This window comes from Erigeron canadensis, chromosome 5 (genome assembly GCF_010389155.1).
Source record: "Erigeron canadensis isolate Cc75 chromosome 5, C_canadensis_v1, whole genome shotgun sequence".
NCBI classification, from domain to species: domain Eukaryota; kingdom Viridiplantae; phylum Streptophyta; class Magnoliopsida; order Asterales; family Asteraceae; genus Erigeron; species Erigeron canadensis.
The window spans coordinates 1,294,621-1,320,594 of NC_057765.1; the positions used below are offsets into that span (position 1 = coordinate 1,294,621).

The window sequence follows — 25,974 nt, forward strand, 5'->3', positions numbered from 1 at the left end:
ATGGACATGTGAGAAATAAGAGATATGATTATGAAAGAGATGAAATGAAATTCACTTTGTCACATTTATATGGTTTTCAAAAGATTTTTAGGTTAATATATATTTAAGAGAATTAATCATTTTTCATATCAAAAATCACCCTTACAATTTTTTATAACAAAATAGAAACTTTAATGCATCAAAATATTTTTACTAATAGCCTTAAGGGCTTTGATTACGAGGTTCGACTTGATTATAAACGAAGTTTTGTGGTTGGAAACTCAAGCTCGATTATTAAACCAAGTTTAAGTTAAACTCAAACTCTAATTAAACTAGTTTAAGTTGGCTCGATTTCAAATAACGCAAACTTTGACTTGTTTACACTTTTGGGCCAGGATTTCTCTGGATTGGGCTTGTGGGCTTCAGATGTTTCTGAGTGTTTCTCGGTCAAATCGATGTAAATGTGTCTAACCAAGTCAGTGAGTAACCAACACTTCAGGAAGTTCAGTGTATTCTTAACGTTTATTTGGGCTATTAGAAAAGCAAAAAACGATAAATTATTCTTCGGTTCGACTCTTTCAATTATAAAAAAAAGTTAAAAGACATTCGATTTAATAGATTTAATTTTATCAAAAACTGTTCTCCATTCAAAAGCATCTTTTGAGCTGATTAGGGTAATCTCTAAAATTGTAAATTGCTTTTTGATAGTTTTTCTGATGTTGTAACTCTAATGAAATATTGCTGTTTGAAGAAAAATTTATTTTTGACTTTTTATAAACATATTTTTACGGTTGCCATCAATAGTTTACATGCATTTTTTCTTTTTCATAATCTTCATGTGCTTGGTCAAAAGTTAGTAGCTTAACCGAAAAAGTCAACGTTAATGACCCTTTTTTTCAGCCTTCACCGCCGGCACTCTTCAGTCACCTCTTATTATAAAATCCCAAATTTACCCTCAGATAGTTACAACATTTACAGCCAACCTCTTTCATAATCTAAACTTCCTATAGGGATAGTTTAGTAATTTCCTATTAAAACTGTTAACTGGTGACTTGCCAAACCATAATACTTTTCCACCATTTTCATTAAAGTCCCATTTTCAAAAAATTTCTTTCTTAATTCAAACAGAAAAAATAGGGAAAGAAAGTTAACCAAATAAATTCCTCATAATAAAGAAATTCTATATATTTCATCATAATTGTTTTCAACAAAATTCAACCAAATAAATTCATTTTAGTATTTTCAAGAAAAAACCTCTGTTTCATCATCAAGCAAGCAAGTTTGTGATCAAATTCTATTCTTATTCCAAAGGTAAAGTTTTCTTTTTTAAAGATTTTTCTTTTTGGTACTTTTAGTGCATAACTTTTCAAGATTCTTTGATCTTTATGATGGGTTTTGTTTTAATTTTAATGGGTATGTTTTGTTTTATGGTTTTGGTTTTGGAATTTTTGGTGTGTATGTTCTGTTTTAGCCTTTAGGGTTTTGGTTAGCCTATTGAGGGAAGTTGAAACGTTTGAGAAAATTTAGTCAATTTTTCTAAATTTTCAATACTTTGATCAAGTAAGCAGAAACGGTTATTGTTAGGACCTTTTAGTTTCTTTCAATTATCTTGTTTGTATATAATTATCTAGATGATGTATATTAATCGTATAAACGGGTATACGGATTAGGTTTTCTTTGTTCTGGTTACCCCTAAGAATACAAGTCTTTGACTCAAATGTACCTGGTCTAAGCAGGTATCCCATGACCGTTTCGACCATCTCAATATAATTATAAGATAATCATATTATTGATATATATGATATGTGATACATGTATGTATGCATATTATATGGTAGCTTTTATTTGATCGAGTCCCATCATATGAGAAGAAAAAAGTTCTGAGCTAGAAATTTCTAATATTGTTAAGTTGTAAGGTTTAAGAAGTAGTAACTATGATTATTGATTATCTAGTTTTTTGTTTTATCCTCTCTTGTTTTACAAATTCCGGCAACAAGAGGGGATCTTTTTTGTTTTTCTTTGTTTTCATGTTTGTGTTTGTTTTGGCTTTCATTTCGTTAGTTTCAAGTATTCGAAAGAAGGGTCTTAGCCTATAGGTATTCAAGCTCCCATCAACCAAGAGGGTGTTGTTTGACTTGTTTCTAGTCCCATGTATGCGGATTTTTATTTTTTTTGCCTTCCAGATAAAGATTAAAATCAACACATTTAAACATGAACACTGTATCTCAAATCCTCGTTTCATTCCCTTGATTGTATATCCTATGGTATGCTTTCATCGTACATTTTTTTATCAACAGCTCGAAAGACATGTTTGTCATCTTGTTCTTAGAGTTTTTATTGTGATATGATTTAATATTGAAGTTTTATGGACTATTAAAGTTGAATACATATATTACCTGTGTGCTCCATTGATGTTTCCTATAGCTGAAAATGTTAATGGTAATAGTTTGAGTGTTTACACTCCCTTATTTTCATCATCCGTTGCAGAGTATTGTAGAAACTTAAAAATTTTCTCAGATTTATAATATTATGCAGATGATGTCCAATTACCAATCTACACCTCGAAGCAATCGGCCTAAGGGATTTCTGGCAAAACACGTGCTTCAGTTTGCATTATTTGCGGCCTTCAGCCTTTGGTTATTGTACCAGATCAGTCAACCAAATGGCAGCAGTAGGCCGGTGAGGCAAGTCAGCAGTGAGGGAATTTCCAACATTTTGGGGCGGAAGGGGAGTGCTGGATTGTTAGAGTCAAAGTCAACCCCCATTGCTTACCCCGGTATGACTTTAGAAGATGTAACAAACCCCGGTGAAGAGGGTGAGATTCCACGGTACTCCAAAGAAGTCGAGGAAGTGGAGTTAAAGGAGGAAAATGTCAATAATACCCTTTCACTTCGACAATATGGTCAAATGAATATGAATGAAGATGGATCTTTGGCCATAAAAAAGTCAAACATTAGCTTTTCTGATGAAAATGGCATTCCACAAGACATTCGTGACAAGTTTATTGGGATAGAGTCAAGTAAGCCGGCTAATGGAACCCGAGTCAAAGTTCAGAGGTTCATTACTACACGAGCTGGTAATGGAAACAACAGAACAGTTGAAAAATCTTGAGTACTCATAGGTTCACTCAATTTGTACAGATAAAGCAAGCAGACATCGATCTTACTGGTATTCGTTTAGCTCATGAAGTCATGATATATATAGAAGGTTATTAATATGAATGCTAATGGAATAATGAGCTTGATTTTTAATGTATCAATTGTGAATTATCAAGAGTTTTTTTGGGATCTGATTTGAAAGCATATGATCAGAACTGCCAGTTTAAAGAAATCTTGCAGGTTACAACAATATATATGATACATTTTCATATGTTGAAGTATGTTCAATTGAAAGATTCATAACTTTAGTTTGGACTTTTTTTCTAATATAACTCGTTTCTTAAGCAAAATAAAGTACTTGACCAAACAAGCCTTGACTAGTCCTTAAAGATTGCCGGTTTCGCCTACAACCATCTAATCATTTTGTCACGTATCGCTCATGTCTAACAATCTAACATGACTAATCATTTTTTCACATATCGCTTATATCTAGCATAACATACCATTACATATGCATCATATGTCCAGTGATGCAAAACACGCCCTGGTAATGACAGTCGCTAGTATATGCTGTCCCAGGCTTCAGCAAATTTACCGACAAGCTCAAATCGGTCAATACTAGTCCTGCAGCTTGGTCAATCTTTACTTTTCCTTATAAGGTTTAAAAGCTTTAAACGAGAAGAGACTGTACAGCTATGGTGTGAAACTAACTGTAATACCTAGGCTATGAGCAAATTTTGAGACTCATACTTGGGCCTGATGCAATCCTGGCCCGTGGATGGAAGTAATGGTGTTAAAAATGTTTCTTTTCGGTAATAACGCAATAGGGGAAAATTATCAGTGTGGTTTTGTATGTACAACTATTCAAGTTTGCATAAAGCACTCAACCTTTACACCTTTTACAATCAATTAAAATGGACAAGATCTATACATCAAAGATTCTTTGGAAAATCAAGATTATTCTTAAATAACTTGGAGACAACCTATTTATTCAGTTGACACGACACCCTCGATTGCTTTGGGTTTGTTGGAGTCCCACTGAACAAATAACAAACCCAATGGTTCAACGTTAAATAACAAAAAAATGGTAGTCTATATTCCAATGTGGTTAAGAATTCGCTTTATCAAATCTATAAAAGGGAATGTATAACCATGAGCCCAATAACGTTTCACAAGTAGTTCAAACTTTTATATATGTTTGGGCAATTGGGCAAGTTCTACTACCTTGACAAGTCTATTCTCTTCTTTGGATTGACCAATGTATAGATATATCTTTTGGACTACAAAAAGCCCAAATCTAGCCACAACTGGGCTCTTATAGTAAACTGTAAAAAGCCAACAAAACTTTTACGAAATGAATTGGGTTGGAGTTAGAATGGTCATTAACTAGTAAAACTGAAAAGTTCAGGGAAATGTAAAGTTGCAAGCATATACTAAACCTAATGTGGTTTGATTATAGCCAGACCCTCATCCTAAGATATACCTGAATATGTTTTACCTAGAAAATTGTAAAAATAAATAGTGTCAGTGTCGGATCTGAGCACAAACCCCAGGTCAGTTTGTAAAAATATGTTTAATCGGATTAACAAATAAGATATCACCCTTTCATATAAAAGCGATTTGTTGTCCTACGATTTGGATCTTCATTTTCATGGTTCAAACTCAGTTTCACACAAATTAACTTGTACACGGTATGTGGTGTAATGTAGCTAGGTGCCTGGGTATTGAATCCAACAAGTACAATTGGTGGCTACTGGCTAGTTTGGTGCAAGTTATGCTTGTTTTTTTGCATATATTATATAAAGGCTTGTTTGGGGTCTTGGTTTATCTTCGCCATCCTTCATGGGCTTGTAACATTGGTGATAGTTGCCTCAATCCACTTTGATCTATATTTCCTTATAAGTGATATGTTCATTTTAAAACTAAAATTTATGTGAAAACTAAAAAACTGGCTAAAATATACTATGATATGAATCTAACACAATGTGTTTTAATTGTGGTTTCCAAAACACAATGTGTTTTTATTGTGTAATCTAAACACACATTGTGTTAAGTTTTAAATCACAATGTTTTTTATAGCGAGTGAAAATCAGAAAACTGTTCAAACACGCTGTGATATGAACTTAACACAATGTGTTTTCTAAAAAAAAAAATTAAAAACATATTGTGTTAAATTCAGATCACAGTGTGTTTTGGCCAGTTTTCTAGTTTTCACAAAAATTTTATTTTTCAAATAATAACAACCTTATAAAATTCTCTCTTACCCCCTCTCCATTTTTTTCACCCTTTCTATAAAGTGAAAAGAAAAAATGATGCAAATTGATCAAACTGCTTTAATGAATCTCATCTAAAAAGAGGTAGATATGGAATGATCTTTCTATCTTTAACGAATTAATTTACACCACCAGTTCTTTAACTTCTAAAATATTTCCAGTAATCCCTTTGCATCAGTTGCCTATACCACATTGTAACATCCTAAATTTTTTTTAAAGCCAATAAAATTAAACCTTTATTATAGTTTTGACATTAAAATAATTTGATAGTATTCTGTTTTTGGATACGGGGTTAACTTAGTTGGAACCTTAGTGGATAGCAGGTAAATACCCACTAAACTAGGGAAATGGAGTTGTACGACATGAGTATGGACATGACATCAACTAAGAAAGTTAAACCAATAACATAATAACTTGAAGCGGGTCGTGATCAGCAAGAATCTTATGTGGATAAAAGAGAGAAACTTATCCAGATCAATTTTGGTATTTATATAATATAGAGTGGCGTTTTACTATTCCGCATGCGAAGAAGCTAGATCTTGTCTTAATGGTTCTTTTAGAATACATGCTCGAGACGACAAGATTACTGATTGAGTGGAATTGTCCAAAAACCTTTCACAAAATTATTTTATCTTTCACGTTACTCGTTTTATGACGTATTAAACCATCAAGTTTTTCCCGTGTACTTTTAAAAGAAATCGAACTTCAAAATGAGCTTAAATAAGGCAATGTCAAGGTGTCTTTGGCCTTGTGATGAATTATTTTAAGAAGAGGGTAAATCAAGACTATATAATGGTGCAAAGTGTTATGAAAGCATGGAAGAATATGGTATATGTTAATGTTATATCGTATATGCGGCTTGGATCACGAGGTCTCGTGATCCATTCCAAGTGGGAGAGAGTTGTAATATCCTAACTTTTTTTTTAAGCCAGTAAAAATTAACCTTTATTATAGTTTTGACATTAAAAGAATTTCTTAATATTTTGTTTTTAGATACGGGGTTAATTTAGTTGAAACCTTAGCAAATAGTGGGTAAATACCCACTGAATTATAGAAAATGCTTTATCAAGAACAATAGTAATTATCTTCTTTTATTTCATAAAATTGGAAAGTGGAGGTCGTGTGGTGGTGGTGTGTGGACTGATTTTGAAGAGAAAAATAGAAGAAGAAAGGTGTTATTTCAATCTCAATTTTTGTTATTTCCTTGAAGGTAAGATTTCATTAACCTAATTTTGATTCTTGCTAAATTATCATTTAAAATTAGGGTTCTTGAATTTGGGAAATTGGGGGTTTCTTAAAATAAGTTAATTGATTCAATACAACTTGGGGTTCTTAAAATTTAACCAAATTAGAGGTTTCTAGTTGGGTTGCATGAAAATTTTGATGAATGTTAGTTAGAACAACATTTGACAGATTATGCCTCTGATTTTGCAACGAGTAAAATACCCATGTATCAGATTATTCACTTGTAGATTCCTATAAAGAAAATGTAGGTTTAAGTGTCATTTCGAAGTGGCTACTGGAATGGGTTAAAAAGGTGGAGTAGAACTGGAGTTATGAATTTTTGAAGTCATTGTAGTCATTCTGAATTTGCAGGAGAAACGAATCTGTGTTTGTTTATGAAACGAGTATAACATACTCATACAGGTCAAATCTTGTGTTGGTCACTGAAGATAAAATGTATCTATATGTGTTTTACTTGAAGTGGCTATTGGAATGGGGTTAAAATATGGTGGAGAACTCAAGTTATGATTATTTGAAGTCAGTGTCGTCAAATCTATTTTTGTCAGTTAGAACAAAAATTGTTTATGTTTTTAAAACGAGCAGAAATTACTTTTAAATGACAATTCACATGTTGGTCACTAAAGATAAAAGAGAAATGGTGACAATAGCCAATTTTCGTTGCGATCGTAACAAAATAGCCAACAAAATCGCAACAAAAAATGAAAATCGCAACAAAAAACGCGAAATCGCAACAAAAAACGCGAAATCGTAACAAAAAATACCAAAATCACAAAAAAAATGCCAAAATCGCAACAAAAAATGGAAATCGCAACAAAAAACACGAAATTGCAACTCGCAGTTCGCAACAGTTTGTCTTTGACTTTTTTTTTTAAAGGATACTAGTTTATTATATTAGACATGAATACAAAACTTCAAATAAACCCCAAACTTTAATTAATTTTAAAAACACAGTATAACTAAATAAAACATAACATTTATTTAAAATATAAAACATTAAAAATTAAAACACACAAAACATTAACCTACAACACAAATGCATAAGAAACGTTACAAACTTACTAAGAGAAACATGCATAATAATAGTTCGTAGAACACATTATTAAAAGACAAACTTATTTCTTCATTTCATAAACTTTTTTGGCAGTTATGATGAAATGCTCCAAGGTGGTAACCGCACAGTCAAGTTGTTCCAGAGCAACTTATTTCTTCATCTCATAAACTACTTTTTATGTATTTGTGTTGTAGGTTAATGTTTTGTGTGTTTTAATTTCTTAATGTTTTATGTTTCAAATAAATGTTATGTTTTATTTAGTTGTATTGTGTTTTTAAAGTTAATGAAAGTTTAGGGCTTATTTGAAGTTTTGTATTCATGTCTAATATAATAAACTAGTATCCTTTAAAAAAAAGTCAAAGTCAAGTTGTTGCGAACTGTGAGTTGCGATTTCGTGTTTTTTGTTGCGATTTCCATTTTTTGTTGCGATTTTGGCATTTTTTTTGTTGCAATTTCGAGTGTTTTGTTGCACTTTCGTGTTTTTGTTGTGATTTTCATTTTTTGTTACGATTTTGTTGGCTATTTTGTGATAATCTGAAAAACCTTGGCTATTTTGGTACGATCGCAATGAGAATTGGCTATTGTCGCGATTTTCTCAAGATAAAATGTAGATATATGTGTCATCTAAATTTGGCCACTAGAATCAAGTAAAAAGAGTGAGTAGAACTTGAGTTATGCTTGTTTGAAGACAGCCTAGTTGAATATTAAAATGATGATTTTGTTATAAGTGAATTTGGCCTTATGATAAAGATATTGTGAAGTTCCTCACTCGATGGTTTAACTCAAGAGTGTAGAATAACAAGTCAAGTAAGCACTAGATTAGACTAGTATTACGATAAGTATAAATTCAAGAATATAAATAACGTAATACGATACTTAAGCAATAACTAAATAAACAAGTATTTAAGTGGTGAGACACAATGTAATTTTCAAGTGTATTTCAATTATTGATGTTAAATAAAATATAAGGTTGTTGTGGAACCTACATAATACAAAAGTAAGTATCTAAACAACCTATGAATTACAAGTGATCTATATTTGCTAAATAAACTCCTTTGATCGAAATACTTAAAGTTGTGAAGTATAACTGTTAAGATCGAGAGTATTTAGGCAAATGAACCAAATTGCAAAAGTGTAATTTGGACGAGGGAAATGACATGGTATTTATAGGCAAAAAAAATTAATATTTAATTCTTTTTGCCGACAAATAAAGTTATATACATTTAAGGATATAATATTTATTCCTTAAATGCATTGATTAAAGTACATGAATAAAGTCATATAGATGTGACTTGTTGTACTTTAACCAACCACCTTTACACGCGTGTATGAACTTTTAACAAAGGACAAATGGATTATCTGGGTAAAAGCATGTAAAGGTAAGCAAGTCAATTCCTCGTAATCAGTGTTCATACTTGTAAGGTCTAGAACACTGACAAGGAATCCAGTCAGGAGATCTGGTAAGACTATCAATGGGCCCCACCATTTGTCAGTCTTCACACTTCAGTCTTCAACTTCAGTGAGAATGTCTTCAGTGGAATGAATTCGACTGGAGTAAAGTTCAGTGAACTAATCTAGTGAAATCCAGATTCCTGTACAAGTAGATAGTTCACTGGGCTTCTCATAACTTCTGGACAAATCTTAAGTAGAGCTCCAGTCTTCAAGTCTGAAGTGAGTCCATTGAAACTGGACCTAACAGATATAAGATATTTATATTTTGTGAACCAACCCAAGACTAATATGATATTGTAAAAGATGGGTTGGGTGTTAAAATGCTAATGATTTTGGCTAGGTGGCCTAATATGTGATTGATGATCTTATATGTACTTGTGATTATTGCTAGGTTTAAAGCTTGTATATTATGTTCATGTGGTTTTCTTAATTGTTGATTTGTGGTCGTGAAGGCGGTGAGTTTTCTTGCATATTTTTATGTATGCCTTGGGTCAATTACCAAATGATGATGGATTCCGTGTGTGGTAATTGATTTGGCGTTGAGCCTAAGTAGTGGTCGTTTATGATTACGGGCCTAAGTAGTGGTCGTCTTTGATTACGGGCCTAAGTAGTGGTCATAGTCCATGTGGGACATTTGAGATATAACTCATATGGAACATTGATATTGTTTATTGATATTGTAATCATTTGCTTATATGGATCCATGTAATGCGTTGGCACAAATGTGAGTATTATAGATTTGGCACGATGGTGTCATAAGCTATATGCAATAGACCTTTATGCATTGCCCTAATTCGTGTGTATAAACGTATGCAAGATTATTCACTAAGTTTTGCTTATCTTTTAGCTGTTTACCATTTTTATTGGTTGTCCTGGATGTGGAAACAAAGACAAGTTGTTGAAGTTCGAAGCTAATTTATGGATTGAATGTTTTAACTAAATGCGAAAAATGGTAATGTTGATAGTATCCGCAGAGACCCCTTTAAACTTTTGACTCATTGTACATTTAAATGTTTTAGTTTAATTATTGATTATGTCAAGTGTAAGAATTAAGGAGTTTTTGGTCATTCCTAATAGGTCATTTTGTAATATAAAAGAATTTGATTGTGATTGAATATATTTTGAAAACTCATTATCCATAACAGGTTTTAACAAATATTTTACGAAACGGTCATGTCGAAATTTTTAATTTTTGTGTGTTGTCTTAAATTGTTTTTTAGAAACAGGTAAATATTGTTTTGACAATTGTAATTTTGAGTTGTAATGTTTTCAAGTTTAAGTCAAGTGTATAATGAAAATTTTATGCAGACGAGATCCCAGGTGCGACACACCTGGATGAGGTTCGGCGTACCAATGGCCAGACTTGATTTGTGTGACGCACATATATTCGCAAGAATTTTTACACGAGGTCACTGGTCTTTTTGTGCGACGCACTCCAGGTAAAAAAAAAAGTTACTACTTTTTGATTAAATTGGGTTGAGTTGTTTCACACTTGCTGTCGTCACCACCAATAATCGTCGCCGCTTCCACTGCCACCGCCGCTGCATTACGTGAGTACCATTTCTAGTTTCTTTAATGGCTATTTAATTTATTTTTTTCAATAACATATATGTCTTATATATGGTCAAAATAAAGTAATATGTCAAATCAAATAGCAATTATGGAGCACTTTGAATGGTACTATGGTTTATAAAATAATTGATTCAATATTTGTATTTTTATTTTTGCTATATACATTTAACAATATTAGAACTAACGATACTTTTTACAAATTGAAAAAAATAAAAATTATGTAATGTCAGCCGAAGTTGGGAAATAAAAAATGAAATAGAAACTTTGACGGCCCATAATTTTTTTTTATTTAGAAAATCACTTTATTATCTAAATTTCATTACGATTATATTAAATTAGCCAATTTTTTTTGGATTTTTACAAAATAGCCAAAAACACTCACCAAAAAACTCGCAATAAACTGACAAAATCGCAATGAGAACTTCATAATTACAATGAGATTATGCAAAATCGCAATGCGATTATGATAATCTCTATGTGGTTATGATAATCTCGTAGAGATTCTGCAGAAAGATCTCGTAGAGATTCTGCAGAATCTAATAGAGAAAGAATCTCTACGAGATTATCATAATCACACTGCGATTCTGTAGAATCTCGTTGCGGTTCTTCAAAATCTTATTACGATTTTGATGTTCTCATTGCGATTTTGAAGATCTTATTGCGATTTTGTCAGTTTATTGTGATTTTCATGGTTATTTTGTGATAATCCAAAAAAACTTTGCTAATTTGATAGAATCGAAACGAAAATCGGCTACTGACGTAATTTTCTCTCTTTTTTTGATAAATGAGTGGCCCAAAGGAAAAAGAATTAATAAACATGTGACGTTTATATGCATTATCCTTTTATATAAATTCGACAAATTTGTTATAAAATTACACGAAGCTACCTCCCTCTTCTCTTTATATAACTAAAATATGATATATATTTTTGTTTAGTTGACATTTGTAAGAATATGTCATTTAGGATTTTCTATGAGGTATCATCTTTTCATTAATTTTCTAATTTTAAGTTGTCATGTGTTTATCCCTTTATCCTTGTCATATAATTATTCCTAATCATTAATTCTATTCATCATTAATTATCATTAAAAATACAAAAGTTAATTATAATAATTTGATTATATATCATATTTTTCTTTACTAATGATAGCATTTTATCATATCTAGATAGCTAGACTCCTTATTTTTATACGTACCATCATTTTTATTAAGTTAATTATTATCCATTACTATTATTATATCATAATCTTTTTAATTAGATACTAGCTCGGTATCCGCGCGATGCGGCGATAGTCATAACGATGACGGTGTGATGGTTGGGCAACGGTTGGTGATGGAGCGACGTTGAGTTGTGTATATAATTGATGTAAAAGGTTAATGGACATATTTTAAAACATAAAGGATTGATAGTGTAATTTAATCATTAATGTTAAGGAAGTGGTGTGTGTGAAAGTATTTTTAAGGGGTGCCAAATGAAAATATTACATATTTTTAACATTACCAAAATAAAAAAGATTATTAGTATAGATATGTTTTTTTATATCTATTATATTGTATCTTAATTGAATAATTAATGTTTTATAATACAACAGCATAGATTTTTTTTTTAAACAAATACTGTAATTTTCTATTATCTATGACTACTTTAATGATTTTATATTACGTTATTCATTATTGTTTAAGTAGTTTGTTTAATAACAAACTTATGAGATAAAAATAATTTATCATTCTTGGTATGAGGTTATTATTATGCAAATGTCGTATATATATAGTTTTTATATGGAGATATATTTTGAATTATTAAATCTTATTTTCAGCTAATAATTATATATTTTTTACCGTGCAACGTACGAAATTTAATCTAGTTGATCACATTTTATGAATAATTTCTTTAAATCAATTCACATAACATCTAACCTTAATTATATGTTACTAACTTAATTAAATAAATTTGAGGAAATAAATGGGTAAGCTGGAGTCACACCCTAAAAGATATGGGATGTCACTTCGCCACAAGGATAATTTAGTGTCGACACTAATAATTGATTTGGTTGGTGTGAAATTGTCTTAAACTTTTAGTAAACAAATCAATAAACTAAAAGGTCTAAGCTCTAACGCAATGAATTAAAGTAGTCAAACGTTAAACATCACAATTACAACAACAAACGGTAATTATAATGATTATAAAATACAATAAAACGTTAAACTATGCGTCAAAAAAGTTTGAAACTTAAAGCATAAAATCTGATTTAAAAAAAAAACAGAATTTGAAGATATGTTAAATTATCACTAATCCGTCTGTATATCTCATGGCAAGCTTTAAATATAAAAGTATATTTTATTAGCTGGAAATTGGTAAGATTGACTGAATGATTAAGTCGACGTACCGACGTACCGTGGACCCAAAAGACAACTTTTGTTTTTATCTTCAACTTAACATGTATCTTCAATCAAGTTTATTTGAAAATAATAAATCCTTTTAAAATTAGCCTAAAACTTTTTCTAAATTATAATAAGGTGATATGTATTATTCATTAATTCTTTTTTCTAATTTTATCCCTAATTTTTCTACATGGCATCATCTCATAATTAAAAAGAATTTTTGGGTTAATTAGTTAAAAGGATTAATCATTTTCCAAGTTTATATTATTGACGGAAAATGACTAATCCTTCTAACAAAATAGCCTAAAAATCCTCCTAATACTTTAAGAAGATGACATGTGGTATCCACTAATTCTCTTTCCTAATCTTGCCCCCTGATTTTTTTATATGTATCATCTAATAGTTAAAAAGATATTTAAGCTATTTTATTAAAAGGATTAATCATTTCTCATTATTAATACCAACTGCACGTGTACTCATCCAGCTTTAAGTTGTCCTCCTTGTACGGCAATGCCATATACAAAGTAACACAATATATAATCCCAACTTCACGATAAAAAATAAAAAAATTTCAATAGATATAATGAATTCATGGAGAGGGTTATCTTTAATATTAGAGTGTTTTTTTCTATACCAATCATTGTCGCCTTATAAAACTCCAGACAATTCCATAAAATAGGGGATCAAGATATGTTAAAAGCAAGGCCCGAAAGCTTAAGACCTCATATTACAAAAGAGTTATATATTCTTAATCTCGAGTGACGTTGACATCAATTAATTATTGTCACCTCGCAAAACTGCAGGCAATTCATCAATAAACACAAGGGATATACTATAAGTAAGGGATTAGTTTCATAGAATGTAAAAAACTTTGAACGAATGTTTATAGTAGGAACTAACTAAAGTTGTATGTATTGTATGTAAACAACTTGAAATAATGTTTATTACAATAAACATTTTTTCGAGTTGCTTATATACAATACACACAACTTTAGTTTTTTCCTACTATAGACATTCGGTCAAAGATAGTTACATTCTAGGAAACTAATCCCTATAAGTAACACTCAAACCCGAAGCAATTTATTTGATATAGAGATTCTTCCAAATGGGCGAGTTTGATTATAGATTAAACTATGCTCATTTGGGAATAAACCATGTCATTTGCCTATAGGGTAGGGTTAATACGCAATTAAATATAGTACACAAAATAACTCTCTAAAATGGTAGTATTCAAATGTCATACTCGAAATCTTATCACACATTATCCAAGTTTTGAGCTTTAGCTCAATGGTTGAAAGGTCATCTTTGTTACATGAGGTTTGTGTTCAAGTCTTGAGAATGACATAAGAATTAAGTCCTTTTATGAGTGCTTAACTTGGGTATACCAAAGTTAACTCTGGGGGGCAGAGTTTACCCCTATTAATCGTCGTGCCTTCGGACGGATTAGTATGGAGTTTTCTCCCCATTGGATATTTGAAATAGGCACTTCCACTTTGAGAGAGCTCTCTAGCGTGGATCTGGTTAAGACAGCGTATGCTAGACCTCTTGATGTTAAATCGTGATACAAAGTTTCCAATGAAATTCACCTTTAAAATAAATCAAAAAAAAGTTACACATTATCCATTAGTTAATCACTATATGAATAAAAGGTATATATATATATACTAGAACGATACTTGCGCGATGCGACGGTGTAATGACAACGGTGTTGTTTATGGCATGCGACGGTAGCGGCGATGGTGAAGGTCGTGACGATGTAAAGGTGGTGGCAGGCGGCAGTAGTGGCTTCAGCGGTGGTGGTGGTGGCGACGACGACAAGTAGTGTAGGTTATTGATGTAAATAGTAAAGGTCCACGAATGCACAACTTATGTTTTAATTAAGCATACAAGAAAGAAAGTAAGCAAGCAAGTAAATAACAAGAACAATGTAAAGTTCTATTGCAATACATCAATGCAAGGATAATCATATGTATCATTGATTAAACGATGAATACATGGTTGATCTTACACTTGACTTACAAGAATACAAAAGAACTAAGATAATTGCTAAGTCTAGACAAACAAGAAAAACTTAGGCAATTACAAGTGACACACTCACTTTTAAGATGGCAAGACGCACTTAATACAATGTGGCTGTGTTGCTTTATATAGAGGAGGACTTGGAGCAACACTGCCTGCTTTGATTGCGACTTGATGGTGGTTGTCGAATTCCAATTGGCTCATGATACTTGAATCATGTGCCCATTGTCTTCTATACCAAATCGGGTAAGAGAGAAAGAGAACCCTTGCTTTGGTCCAACATGTACATTTACCATTCAGGGTAAATTACAGTTGGTTAACCACCACGTGACCTTTTTGTCTTCATGTAGTTTGAATATTTCCCGCCATGACAAACTTAGGTCAGCATGCATCCCGCTGAAGACGTCTTTTTATCTGCTGATGACTTGCTAGAGACTTGCTGACGACGTGTGTCAGTTTTCAAGTCTCCTTCAGCGAATCCCAGACTTAACAAATAGATTTTGAAGTAATGTGGAAACTTTAAATTCTCAACAAAAATTCTATTTGTTTTATAATATAGATATAGATATATATAGGGTAAGATAAAATGAGTCCACCTAAAAAAAGTCCAAAAAAGTTCATTAATTTTCGTAACTTACACACCACTATCATCATCTACTATGATATACAAAGACTTTTTTGTAAAAACACTAAAACTTTCCGGCAACGGGCCCACCGGAAAATCATGTGTAAGTTAACTTACACATGATTTTCCGGTGACGCGGTGGCCCGAAAATCATGGTGGTGGTCGGAGATGATCATGGTGATGGTCAGAGTTAACTTACACATATATCTATATCTATATCTAGGGACTGGGGGAAAGATAGAATGAGTCTACCTAAAAAAAGTCCATGTATCTTACACATGTATATTAAACATATACCAAAGTAACTATATAATTGTATGTTAGCAGAAAATGAAAGAATGTTTAATCATATTAAAAATGTGTTCACATAGGAAGCAAGGATATATATTCTTAATTTAATTAGGTGTTAATGATTCATTCTCATTGTTTATCTACTAGATTGATCATATAGTTTAAAATGGGTCGAATCTCAATCACTAAACTGTCACGATGAGCCATTATCTAACGGTTTAGTAACTAAGCTTTCAATATTATTTATCTAATAAAATGGACATGCACTCTCTTATGTACATGTATTGCTTTAATTTACTTTAACTAGCACGGTATCTGCACAATACGGCGATTGTCGTAGTGGCAACAGTGTGGTGATGGGGGCGACAATTGGTGATAGATACGGTGTCGAGTAATTTAGATTATTGATTTGTGAAATTGAGTAATAAAATTTATAAACACGAATTACCAAAAGACTGACTACAACACACTCACATGCAGTGAACCTGATCGCATACAATAATCCGAGGTTGATCACAAGGTCTCAGTAAAGCAATTGTTAAAACAAAGTAGTTCAAGTAAAAGGGGGTTTTGTGACCGAGTTGTCACTTTGCGATTAGTTAGTAAAATTAGATAGTAATCCCTTAGGATTAATCGAAAAGAGAGTTTGTGAAAACAGTAATTTAACAGGCATCCATCTCGAATCCGCTCGACAACATGCTTAGATTGCACATACATGAAGTTCAAATCCAATTAAGTTGATAACGATAATAGTGACAAAATAAAGCCACAAACTGGTACCAGCAATGTTTGTAAAATTATTTCAATCACCTAATTAATCGGTTCCTTTGTAAAAGTCAGTACCACCAAGCTTAAAACAATTTCCCTAACCAACTAGTTTATTTGATTATCAAATTAACAATTGTATCTATGTGAAGGTAATGTGGTACCACCAACCATTGTTCAACACGTTGACAAAATGATTCCTTTTATCAAAATGACATTCACTATCATACCATAAATTAGTGACAATTGATTAAAGATAATTAATTTAAATCACATAAATGTTCAATTAGTACCACTAACGAAGAACATACATCATAAATTTTTTTAATAAAGAATCAAATCATCAAGATCTCGACACAACGATAATTGAAATCAACTTTGAATTCATAAAATAGTGCAATTCCTACCTATTGTCTCATTTTATCAAAATGGATGATAAAGTAATTAGCTATTCATATTAAAATTAAAATAAAAAATCAAAATAAGAGAATTTATCGTTACCAATTGCAAATAAATGAAAGCGAACAATGTAAATCGTCCAATCATAATGAAGATCTTCAAAGATGATAAATCTGATGAAAAACTAATTCAAAGAGCTCCAAAAATGACTAGGAAAGTAAAATTGGGTTAAAAGAATGTTTTTGCAAGCTTATATATTCCCCAAATAATCCTCCAGATTCGGCACTAGTTGCGGCGCAACTCGCTTTGACTGTTAACTTTCATTGACCCGGTGCTGGATTGAAACTGAAGGAGTTGCGGCACAACTAGGGTAGTTGCGGCGTAACTTATCTTTCTGTTTTCTGGCTGCGGCGCAACAGCTAGTTGCGGCGCAATGGATGACTTTTCAGTTTGACTTTTGTTGACTTTACTCCAAATACAGCCTCGGAACTCGTACAACTTCTGTAAACACTTCTTTTGCCTCAAAAATGTCGTTTCTTCCAGAAATATGCTCAAGTACCTGTCAGTAGCCTGAAATACTAACAAACACCTTAAATGCACCAAATGTATACGAAAAAGATTCAAAAATTATACGAAAGCAACTAAATTAATTGTGGGAAATGAGTATAAAATACGACACATCAATTATTGATGTAAAAATAATTAATTTAAAGGGTTAATGGGAATATTTTAGAAGGGAAAGGAATGATAGCGTAATTTAATTATTAATGTTAAGAATATAGTGAATGTGAAAATACTTTAACAGTGCTAAGTGAAAATGTTACATATTTTAGCACTTACAAAAATAAAGTGTTGTTTTTTTTATATAATATAGTATTGATGAGAGCGAACCAACTAATTAAACACGAGCATGGTACCCGCACAATGCGGTGGCCGTGGTGGGGAAGACAGTCTAGTGGTGTCGGTGATGGTATTATTGGTGGTGGTGGCGGTGTCAAGTGGTTTAGGTTGATGTAATTGTGATAGTGAAATTTTTTAGAAGATAAGAGCTTAAAGTGTTAATTATAAAAAATAAAGGTTTAGAGTGTAAATTATAATTAATTAAAAGCAAAACATAAAAAGTAAAGAGTAATTATGATAATTTAAAGGTCGAATTACTTAAAATAAAAAGAAGTCATTTCTTTTATAAAAATGTAAAGATAAAGATTATATAAGCGAACAACTAAGACATATATTAGTATAAAACTTAAATTTTATACTAATTACTCACAGGATTCTAACATATTACTAAATTCAACCTGGCAAGGTGTTACTATAAAAATTACCAACTACAAATGTGTATATGACGGTGTGTAGTACGTGTAATTTCTGTGGCGGCAGCTCGCTGGAGAAAAGCCAAACTGGCGTAGGCCCGAAACTATTGCCACCCGCCGACCAACTTTTATCAGTATCCAACTATTCATGCATATTAATTTATATAAAATCTTGTTAAAATCTTTGACTGTTTTATTCTCTCTTTTTCAGTCAACCAAATTATTAGTACATCATATTATTAGTACATTATATAGTCAGCTTTGTCCTAACCCTTTTGGACGAGTTTTTTTTTTTAAATAAAGGGATTTAGTTAAAAGGTATTTTTATGAATAGGAGGTTGAAGATCTAAAAATATTTAATTAAAATTTTCTCACACATTTGAATCGAAATGAAATAAAAAAAATCACTATCCCAATGCATACGGTATGTATCTAATGAATTTAATATTTCTTAAATAATCAACAAATACATTTAGTAATTGATTCTAATAATTACTCCTCCCTCCACTAAAAATGTTATGTTTTGAATTTTGAATTTTTTATTTTCTAATTTTCATATTAAATATTTTTGTTTTTGTTATATAATATTTAATTAAACTTATATGAATTGATTGAGTTTGAGATATATTTTCATAAAGTATAATTTTCATCAAGTATTATATAACACAAAAAATATATATTTAAAATTAAAGTTAAAACAAATAAAGACTTTGAATATTTAAAATGTGACAAATCTGGTAGGACGGAGAAAATAATATTTTTATATGAATCATTAATGCATATTTTTATATTTTAAAGAAAGTTTGAGTTAATAAAATTGATTCTAACCAATAACCTCATAACATTAGTTATCAACTCCTTAAAATGAATTATTTGAAGTTGACACCTATATATATAATTGACAAAGTTGTTAAATTAAATTAAAGGTGTATCTATCCTATAACTAAAAGAAAAAGTTGTGGGTACACTTGACATTACTAAAAGCTCTATTTGCACCTAAAACTCCCTCCTAATTACTCTAAAAGCTCTCTACTTCTTTGTAGATTTTTTTTCCACTTGTTAAATGCATAATTATATTTAAAACTCTATAATAAATATTTTCCTATAAAAAGATTCCTTTTAAATGTTAAAGATATATACTATCCTTAAAACTCTACAAAAAAATTATTATATATACAACCTAAATTGTTATTTACCATTTATATATATATTTATATATGAAAAAGTTATTTTATAATTAATCTTAAATTAGGATCATTAAGACCAAAATCTCAATAATTCATTTTTCTCTCACTCCTTAAATCTCAATCACTCATTATTTTTCTCACCCCTCTCTCCTTCATCTCCATTCTTCTCCGGCCAGCACAATCATCTCCGGCAACCACCTCCCCCTCCTCCTTCTTTCTTCTCCGGTGAGACAACCACCGACACCACCACCATCTCCGACCACCACAGCTACAACGTCGGCGCCGTCAGCGAGGGCTACGCTCGTCCCGTATCAAACCGTCACCAAATCTTGGATCGCCGCCCATCAAACAACTATGATTCTCATATGCGTCCGGTAAAAACCCCTTTAGAACGGATGAGGGCAACACATGTACCGTATCCATCGGAGAACGAAACTGATTCTTGCCAGAAATGTCGTCGGAGATGTCGCCTTCGCCGGATTCTAGAAAACGGAATTTGAGATTTGAGGAGAGGGGGAGAGAAATGAATGATTGAGATTTGGTCCTAATGGTCCTAATTTAATATTAGTTTTAAAATAATACACCCTTATACATACATATATATATATATATATAGAGAGAGAGAGAAAGAGAGAGTTTTTTTTTATTTTGAGAACCATTTTTTTTGTAAGAACCATGAGAACTCTTAAATAATTTATTTGTTCACATTTTTTTTTTGTTCATTCACATGTGAAATGATATAAAAAAGTATGTTGTAGAAGAAACTTTTTTACAAAACCTTCAAAATAGCATTTTGTGAACTTGTGAATGAATATGTTCACGTTTTCATTCACATGTAAACAAATGGGTATATATAAGGTTTTGAAAAAAACTTTTTTCTACAAAATGTATTTTTATAATGTTTCACATGTAAATGAACAAAAAAACATGTGATCTAATATATAATTTAAAAGTTCTCAAGGTTCCCACAAAAAAATGGGTTCTCAAAATAAGGCTCCCATATATATATATATATATATATAATTATTATAAGAGTAGTTAACCGGATGATTACAGAACATCTTCAACTTAAAACTACCTTATAACATTGCCACATAAGATTTAATCTTACATGGCATCTCTATATTTTTTGGCATTATTTATCTATCTTATTTACATATATCCCCAAAAAAATATTAAATAAACATATATATAAATTTTATAAAATCATATCAAGTATAAAATAATATTAAATACAAATAAAGATGTGCTATATCTTTGAGAAATTATAGCTTCTTACTTTTTAAATATTTGTAATAATTAATTAATTAGTAGTATTAAAAGAAAAAATATGTTTGTTATGCTTTATGAAAGAAAAATACTTTTACTTATAATTAGATCAAATTTTTAGGCAAAGATAACAATGTATTTAATTTTATAAATATATGTATATAATATAATATAATATAATTTCTTCATTGTTAGAATTTCAATCTTCTAATTAGATAAATGATATCCTTTTAACCCAATAAATCATGTTGTAGCCTAAAATCTTCATAATTTTTTTTGCATTACTAATCTATATAAATCAAAAGAAAGAGCTTGATTATTGTTATGAATCAATACTGTATTGTATATGCATAACCATCTATCTATGTATTTGTGATATTAGATGACACTGTGTGTTTATGAATATAGTTGATTAGGGGGAAATTATTTTAGGATCACTCCTTATTTTAGGACCATTAGAACCAAATCTCATTCATTCATTTTTCACCATCTCTGACCACCACCACCACCACCATGATCATCTCCGACCACCACCATGGTCCTTCGGTGACGGCGACCACCGCCACCATGACTTACACATGTGTAAGTTGTATAACTTACACGATGATGATGATGTGTAGGTTACAATTTACACATAGCCCTAATAGTCTTAATTTAAGAGTGGTTGTATTTTTTATTTACATTGATATTTATACGAAGATGATAATTTCGTCAATAGGTTACGTCCCTAGACTCCTTGAACAAGTTTTTCCTTTTAGACCGGTATGACATATTTTATAGTTCTTTTGTATATTAAAGAAACATCTATATATTTTGTGGTTAAACATAACAATAAACATGATATATGTATGCACATTGTGATTAATCATGTCATATTACTATTTTACATATTAATTTGCTTTAATGACATTTTTTTAATAACATGCTTTACAATTTACCTTACATATATTGTTTTACTTATATTTACTATACGTATCTACAAAATGAATAATAGTGATAAAAACTTTATCGAGCAATTAATTTAAATAGTCGTACATCGTGTGGGTAAAATACATAGTATATATATATATATATATTTTAAGATTATCTATCCATGGACTGGCCTAAAAACTAGTAATGGAAATATAGCCACTCACCTCTCACATTTCATTGCTATGTCATCATCATTTTTTGTTTTGATTTTATTTTTTTTTATCAACAGTTCTAACACTATGATTTTTGATTATCCCGACATATTGCATGGGTAATAATTATAAATTAGTACGTATAAATTGATATATATATATATATATTAATATATACGAGAAATGGTACCTCCGTGTTGCGGCGGTGAGATGGTGGGGGTGATAGGTCTTGGAAGGTGATAAGTCATAGAGTGCGATAGCGAAATGCCTTAGCCGTATGGGCTCCGCCATCGGAGTAAAAATTCATTGAAAGTATATCGAAAGACATCTCTAATGAAAAAACATTAAATTTTAAGAACACTCATACAATTTTTATAATTTATCGATATACGGTTTTTGTGATAAAAGATTTTGAATGAATTAGAAAAATAAAATGATTTATACAGGAGAGAGAAAAAATGAGTTGTTGAGATTTGAGGAGAGTGAGAAAAATGAGTAATTGAGATTTAAGGGTACTATAGGTATATTAGGTAGAAATGTTTAAAGAAAAGGGATATTCTTGTCGGTTCAAATCATTTTTTCTTAAAAATAAAATAAAATATTCCTCCTATATAAGATAATCTAGATATAGATTATTCAGCATTGTGCTAAACCGTTTTGGATGATTTTTTCTTTTAAAAAAAAACATAACTCGCTTAAAGCGACACGTATATATATACTAGACAAAGTCGTGGTAAAATCAAATTAAAGGTGTATAATGGGAGTGTAGCTTTTGTCCCCTCAAAAAGGTATTTGAGCATTAACAACAATTATTGATCGAAAGATATATAAAAGGTTTAAAAAAGTGTTTCATATACAAATATATAACTTATGATGTACATACCATAAAGTGACATTATCTCGCTTTGTTTAGTCCATTCATATAGATAGAAATTTAGCTGATAATAAAATATATAAATGTGAGGTATATGTTTTTTTAACGGCAAACATGGAACCAGCCTCGAAGCCACGACATCGCAAAAGGAAACCCTTTGCGAAAATTTAACATAATGTATATGTATATGTTTTCTTCAACGGAGAACGGGTTGGTTGGCGTGATCCTGTGATATATAATATATTTATCATTAGCCAGAGTCAGCCAGGTTTTCATGAAAAATGTATGATCGTCTTCAACTTAGAAGCGCTAGCCGCCATGGCCCAAACGAAAGTCACACGCCCTATCACGTACATTTGGATTGAGAATGCTCTAGCTTACCGACAAAAATAGATTGTGCACCTGGACCTGATTTTGATTTGCTTTAGAGTTTACAACCACCATTGTCTATGATTATTATATAATGATATAATTACATATAGAAAATCGCGACAATAATCAATATTCGTTGCGATCGTATCAAAATTAGTCAAGTTTTTTTAACTTATCAAAAAATAGCCAATAAAATCGCAACAAGAAACGTAAAATCACAACTCGCAACAAGTTTGACTTTGACTTTGACTTCTTTTTTTTTATTTAAATAAAGATACTAGTTTATTACATAGTAATGAATACAAAGCTTTAAATACATAAGAAACATACTAATAATTCCCTAAGTTAATAGTCTTGAAAGGAGATGATTGTGAAGTCGATTGTGAATCAAAAGAAGATGATTTCCTTTTTGATTTTGATGAAGATCCTCCACTGAAAGAGTATGGATCTTTATCAAAATCAATAAAGAAATCAAAATTGACTTCACAATCGATCTCCTTTCGGGACTATTAACTTAGGGGATTATTAATATGTTTCTAGTATGTTTCTTATATATTTGAAGCTTTGTATTCATGTACTATATATAATAAACTGGTATCTTCATAAAAAAAAAAAGAAGTCAAAGTCAAACTATTGTGAATTGCGAGTTGCGAATTGCGATTTTGACATTTATTGCTTTCTTTTTTTTTTTTTTTTTGCATTTCTTGTTGCGATTTTTCATTTCTTGTGGCAATTTTGCATTTCTTATTGCAATTTTGGTTTTTTAATGCAATTTTGTTGGATATTTTGTGTTAATCCGAAAAAACTTAGCTATTTTGATACAATCGCAACGAAAATTGGCTATTGTCGCGATTTTCTCTATTTTTATTTTAGTTCTTCTTCTTATTATTACGAAGTATTACTATTACTATTATTATAACTTTCACATATAAATTGTTTATAACTTAATATTTCGTTTAAGTACTTATGCTTTAACATATTTGACATACATCATATGGGGATGGCTAATATGCTGTTAACAGCAATTCGTTGATTGTAGTTGCCCTCAAATTTTTTTTTGGGGGGGGGAGGGGGGAAATGATTATTGATTTATCATGTGGCAAACGGGTGGGTTAACAACATTTTATATTTCCCCATATCATATATTCATAATTCATAATCTTATTATTTGCATCAATCGTAATCTTATAGTTTGTATGATATCATAAACTATGGATAATACTATAATTTTTAATATATTTTTAATTTACATTTTCGCTCAATCGGGTTTAACCTAATTATTTAGGGAGATTGTATTGTAATGTCATCAATTTAATATATCAAACTGTGTGGAATAATATGTCTAGTCGGCAAACAGTCTTCTCATGTAAAACGAGTAGATTTATGTCAATTTAAAATGAAAATGAACCCACTTCCCATTTCTTTTCCTTTGTATTCTCAATTTGAAAATCGACAAAAATCCGCAAACAATAATTTAAAGTGAATGTTCAGTCCAACGACTAATTGATGTTTACTTTAAAACAACCATTGTTATATGTTGTAGCTTTTTTCAACTTTTGTGAATCAAATAAATACACAATAAAATTTTTTAAATGATATGTACTATCTTTCCAATTAGGTTTTAAAAATTGATTTCCCCCTAAAAAGTACATTGAATATAAAATATGTTCTAATATATTGATATGTGATTTAGTTTCTTCTTCTTTTTTTTTTTTTTAAATCAAAAGTAGTTAAAGGTTGCATTACATTTATTTTGAAAGATGAAATTTGTTTTGATTATTTTCCTACTTAATACATTGAATAAACATATTAATTTCAAATTTACATAATTAACTGGTCGTATTATATAGGACATCATAAAATATGATAATATTATAATTCAGTAAAAATTGTATCAAATCATAATTAACTCGTATATTGTTGTATGATGATGATATAATGTTAAATATAAATAATATCTACTGAAAACTGATGGCATAATTATTCAAAAACTATTTTCTTGTCAAAAAAAAATGAAAAGCTCCTAAAAATAATGCACTCGATCAAATAGTGTGCTCAATACATATAATAGGAAAAAGACAATGTAAGGCAACTGCATAAACTAAACGAATAGTGTGCTTAATGCATATTTATTTTTGTAGATATTATAGTTTATCTAAGCAAACAATATGTGAATGAGATTTGTTTAATACTTATGTATATAGGCTATGAGGAAAGTTATTTTTAGTACAAGGGTTTAAAAAAGTACAAGGTATATCTTCATTTTTCTTCCTTCTTCCTTCCATCTCCGATCACCACCACCATGATCATCTCCGACCACCACCATGATCCTCCGACGACGACGACCATCTCCGACAAAAGTTACACATGTGTAACTAACTTACACATGTGTAACTACAACTTTTTTTTTAGCATTTTAGGGTCTAAAATTTCTAGGTTTTTTTCTTCGCGAGACAACCACCACCAGCCACCATCATCTCCGACCACCCCAACCACGGCGGCGCCGCCGGCATCAAGGGCTTCGCCCGTACCGTAGCAAACCGTCACCATCTCTTGGATCGCCGCCCATCAAATCTATACGATTCCCATATGCGTCCCTTGACGGTCAACTTAGAACGGATGAGGGCCTCTGGCCCGTACCGTATCCACCCGAAAACGAACCTGATTCTCGCCAAAAAGTTAAC

General features: G+C 30.9%; 1 protein-coding gene across 3 annotated transcripts; it reads left to right on the forward strand.

Moving 5' to 3' along the window:
• The first annotated feature begins 1,085 nt into the window (after positions 1-1,085).
• Positions 1,086-3,200, forward strand: LOC122600885. 3 transcript variants are annotated; one of them, XM_043773663.1, is made up of 2 exons: positions 1,086-1,290; positions 2,515-3,200. In XM_043773663.1, exon 2 carries the CDS (start codon positions 2,515-2,517, stop codon positions 3,088-3,090), a length of 576 nt encoding a protein of 191 aa, XP_043629598.1. In that variant the 5' UTR covers positions 1,086-1,290; the 3' UTR covers positions 3,091-3,200. The 3 variants fall into 3 exon arrangements, with proteins under 3 accessions (XP_043629598.1, XP_043629599.1, XP_043629597.1); XM_043773664.1 differs by lacking the exon at positions 1,086-1,290 and adding an exon at positions 1,676-1,715; XM_043773662.1 differs by lacking the exon at positions 1,086-1,290 and adding an exon at positions 2,308-2,418.
• The last annotated feature ends 22,774 nt before the right edge of the window (positions 3,201-25,974 follow it).